The 4,764-nt window shown below is 37.4% G+C and overlaps 1 protein-coding gene across 1 annotated transcript in view; it reads left to right on the forward strand.

Annotated features, from left to right (window-relative positions):
- The window catches only part of LOC122058979 (katanin p60 ATPase-containing subunit A-like 2), a 15,983-nt gene that overhangs the window by 9,199 nt on the left and 2,020 nt on the right, over window positions 1-4,764 (forward strand). Inside the window, exons 7-9 of the mRNA XM_042621695.1 lie at window positions 302-382; window positions 966-1,124; window positions 2,177-2,405. Coding sequence (XP_042477629.1) covers window positions 302-382; window positions 966-1,124; window positions 2,177-2,405 — 469 coding nt within the window. The remainder of the gene's footprint in view (window positions 1-301; window positions 383-965; window positions 1,125-2,176; window positions 2,406-4,764) is intronic.

Raw genomic sequence — 4,764 nt, forward strand, 5'->3', positions numbered from 1 at the left:
TCTCTCTCTCCCTCTCATCTTCTAAATTTGGTGTGGACTGGTTATTTGTTTCTCTTTGGTTACTAGTCATACAAGCCATATGCAGGCTGATATATCCCGCACTTGAACCAGGACCTGAAATTGGTTCAAAGTGAGCTAAGACCAGCCGCAGGTTCTTCCTTTATTCCTCTTTCTACCATGATCTGCATCACCCTTCATGTCTTTTTTTTTTTTTTTTTTTTTTTTTGGGGGGGGGGGTGTGAGGGGATGGTTTGGGTTCTTTTAGATCTTAGTTCTTTGGATCCTGTTGGTTAATATGAAGGAAAACTTGAAGTCATCAGGCAGCTTCTCTGAATATGAACAGTCCCCAAAAAGACAACGAGTTGTCGAATTTGTTGGATTGGTACTCCCATGACATACCATTGTCCTAACTCCTAACATGGGCCATGTCAGAAACGTAGTTCACCGGTCTGGCCAAGTGATTGCTCTCAGTTCAGGCACGTAGTGGGAATCATTATCACCTAACTGGTTAAACCTGGAGGAAGATATTATCATCTTGTTCAATTGGAGCTCTCTCTCTCTGTCTCCCATCCCCATTCCCCTTTTTTTTGTAAACTGAAGAAAAACTTGGAGTGACCAACCAGCTTTTCTGAATATGTACAGTCCCTATAAAGACCACGAGTTGTCGCCTTTGTTGGATTGGTGCTCTTGCTGGTTGGATTTAAAGCATAAACTCTGGAGTATTATTCTGAACTTTGGTTTCCTCTTCCAAGTACACATGAGGCATCTTGCCAATAGGTTAAAATAGCAAATTCGATTATTTTTTAATGCAAAATAACAGCAACTTTACTCTGTTATTCTTTTGCCCTGTTAAGGAACACTTACTACTCTTTGAAAATCCATTACTTACTTGATTCTCTTTACTCTTCTCTTTACTCTCATGCCAAGGTTGCATTTTATTTTACTATGTTATTGTTTTATGATAGACCTCAATGTTGGTTCTACGTTATTTGCAAAAATTGATCATTCATATTAGACTGCAGATGGATGGTTTGACGAGGACAGATGAACTTGTTTTTGTTTTGGCTGCAACGAATCTGCCTTGGGAACTGGATGCAGCTATGCTTCGGCGTCTTGAGAAACGGGTATCATTTGGACTCAAAACTCTTGATGCCATAATATAGTGAAAGCCTGAAAGGAAACACTATCAAGTTATACTTTATTTTAAAGGAAAATTTACTGTTCCTAATCTTTGAAGCAATTCTAATTAGTATTTAAGAGGAACTCTTCATCCATAGAAAGAAAAACCAAATTCCATTTTAGTTGTTAGAAGAGTGACACAAATAAATAGTTGTTTCTATTTCAACATTTACCTACTTGCCTGGAGAAAAGAAAGAAAGGATGACTTAACTAACTAAAATTAGCCAGATTTATGGAAAGAGAATAATTTGGGTATGATTCAGTTTCAACTGTCCAAGATTCAGAACAAAGATTGTGTAAGTAGTTAAAAAAAGCCCATGTAATGTTCATATTTTGAGTTTGGAAAATAGATGCTTTTTTGGGGGTTTTAAGTGGGGGGTTGTACTAAGCTACCATGTGGCCATTTTTGGTCAACTAAGCTGCCATGTGGTCAATTTTGGTGCTGAGAAAGCTGCCATCTGGCAGATATAAGGCCATCTTTGGTGACCCACTTAGTTAGTGAGGGTGCTCCCCAAGACACATCGAATGAGCCCAATTTGGGCAGAGGACAGGCTGAATGTGTGTGTGGGGCCTGTTGGCCCAAGCATGGATGACTCTGAACTTAATCAAGAGCTAGATGTGAACTGCAGGGTCAATATAGAAATAAAAAACGCAAATTTCAGGGATGGGGTGGGGGAGAAATTGCTGATGATTTCAAGGTGTTCGGAAACCTTGAAGAGCATGATCAATTTCCTAATGAGATGTATTTGCAATATTGATGCAAGCATCTCGCTGATGACTTCAAAAAAACATAAACTTTGAGGCTCAATAGCTAAATACATGGCAATTGAATCATGAGCCGAGATCATAAAGAGCATACTGCGAGTGGGAAGTGGAATTAATACAATGGATTCAGAAGCATCAAACCTCTCTCTCTCGGGGTGTATGTATATGCGCTCACATGTTTATGTCTTTGTGCGGTCTAGCTTTTACTGAATTTGGTCTCTATATAAATTAGATCCTTGTTCCTCTTCCGGAGCCAGAAGCAAGAAGAGCCATGTTTGGGGAACTCTTGCCATCACCATCAGTACCTGGTGAAGAAGAACTTCCATATGATGTACTGGTGGAAAGGACAGAAGGTTATTCAGGTTCAGATATCCGGTTAGTCTGTAAGGAGGCTGCCATGCAGCCCTTGAGGCGGTTAATGGTACTTCTGGAAGATAATCAAGAAGCTGTGCCTGAGGAGGGTATGTAATTTACTTGATTTATTTTTCGGCAATTGTACAGGTCTACAGTGATGTCTTTATATAAGGATGAGAAACTGTTTTGTTATCAGGAAATTACATAGAAAGATGATATACCAGGCTCTCCTGTTCTAGTCTACACTCATGCTTGCCACATTAATTGCTACTACTTTCTAAAATCTCGCAGATTTTTTTCTGTCAGGCAATATTTTCTAGATTGTTTCCTTCCCCCAATCCCAACAGTTTCCCTTTACTTTTACTTTCAGCGGGACCAAAAGTTGTCAATTGCTATTAATTTCAATTTGCATTTCCTATCTTGAGAATACTGTTTTCCAACCATACTGTTGATGTTTATTTGCCTTTTGAATATATGCCGAGTATAACCATCCAAACAAGGGTTTAGAAATGACAATATCGATTGATTGATTGCAACTTTTATCCTGTGGTCCATCCAAGTGGTTCTTAATGTTTTGGAAGGTCAGAATTGATGATCAATCATGCCATACTACACTTACTGGTTGCACACTCCTGTGTCAATAAAAGAATGGCTATGATGATCTGGTCCCTGGTTTAAAGGGTTCCAGCTCAACTCAACACCTTATCCCAACCAGATTCAAACAGATCCTTTTTTATTTTAGTTTTATGAATCAGTTGTATGGATTCCCTAAACACAATAACCTCTGGCATTAGCTCCTTCAAGAGGTGGTCCAGAATTTTCTATGATAAACCACCTTTATGGGAACCATCCCATGTTGAGAAAATGCCCAGATGACCAATGGTCTCAATTGACATGAGTTAAGATATCAGATTCACTGAGGATGGTTAGAAGTCTATGTGGTCAAAGTGGAAGAACCTTATGTGCAACATTGGACCGGGCTATGTTGCAAGTTATTAAGTGTTCTGTGAGTCCCCTTGTGCATCACTCATATTTATCTTACTCCCTATACTCAAATATACTAAAATATGTGGACAAATGGATTTTTAAATATCTTTTTCATTTCAATTGAAATAAATTTTTTTGGGAAATACCATAACTTTAAGTATTTTAAAATCTTCCAAATCATTTGCAATTTTTCCCATGCTACTTTTTTTCTCAATTTTAATAATGTCTTTGTAGCCAAAATTTTTAACTTTTCATGCAACATAATCATATCTATTGTAAGGTTTGATAAAATGGTGGAAATTTCTTTTGGATGGTTGATGCCATTCAATAGAATACGACGACAACAAACTCAGAATTATCCCAACTTAATAGGGCCGGCTACAATGGGATCCTTGCAAAGACAAAAATAGTAAAAGTGAAGTCAAAGGAAAATAACACAACACCAGCATGATGAACTTCTATGATGTCATTCAATAGAATAAAAATTGTAATTCCTATGAACTCATGGACTTCTTTGCAAATGTACTACATTATTCATCTTTCTTAAATTCTAATTATCCTCAAAATTTAATAACCAATTTTTTATTAATACATTGCCTTATGATTTGTAACTTGGAGCAATTAATTATAGAGCACTAAAGCTCATTGGTCACTTGAATAACTTTTGAGTATTTGACTAGTAATGTTGTTTTCAACCTGAACCTTTTTTCTTGGGAAGGTTTGAAAGAAAAAAAAATTATTGTAGTAACATTCTTGGACCAAAACTATCATTACTGCTATATTTGCAATCCTTTCATTATTAATGCATTACCATTAAAAGCCGTGTGGCAAGGATACTCTAGTTTCTCATATGCATGCATATATGTGGTTACTGGGTCAATTTTTTTCACAGTAGACGCATCCTTGGACTTGTACTTGTACTAGAAAACTCAATCATATGTCTTCTGTTTGAAACTAGTTCTTAGACTGCTTTTATCTCTTAACAGTATGAAATAGATTGTACAGGAGTGTTTATGTTTCAGGTTTCCTGAAATCCCAGTGTCACTAATGTAGGAATAGATTTGGACAACCAAACCAGACCCAAGACTGCAGGATTTTATAAACCAGAGAACAACCAATAATCACACAAAATTAGACAGCAAACAACAGTCTAGAAGTAAGAGTCAAACAGTCCTTGTAAACCAGAATTTTCAAACCCAGAATTTGGAATTTCTGAAACAGAGATTACACCAAACAAATAGACTAACCAGCAGCAGGTATAGAGTACTAGATAAGCCACAATCAGAAACAAATACCACAGGAGCAGGTAAGTCAAACCAGATCTGAAATCTGGGTAGAAACACAGTCGGCCAGAAGTATTTAACACCTCAGATCAGACAAACCCATGGTCTGATTGGTCCCAAATTAAGGTCAAACCTCCATCTTAATAAACCCAACAATCAATCAAAAGGGGAGGGCCATCGGCTGGCTGGATCTTCA

Source organism: Macadamia integrifolia, chromosome 13 (assembly GCF_013358625.1).
Source record: "Macadamia integrifolia cultivar HAES 741 chromosome 13, SCU_Mint_v3, whole genome shotgun sequence".
Lineage (NCBI taxonomy): Eukaryota > Viridiplantae > Streptophyta > Magnoliopsida > Proteales > Proteaceae > Macadamia > Macadamia integrifolia.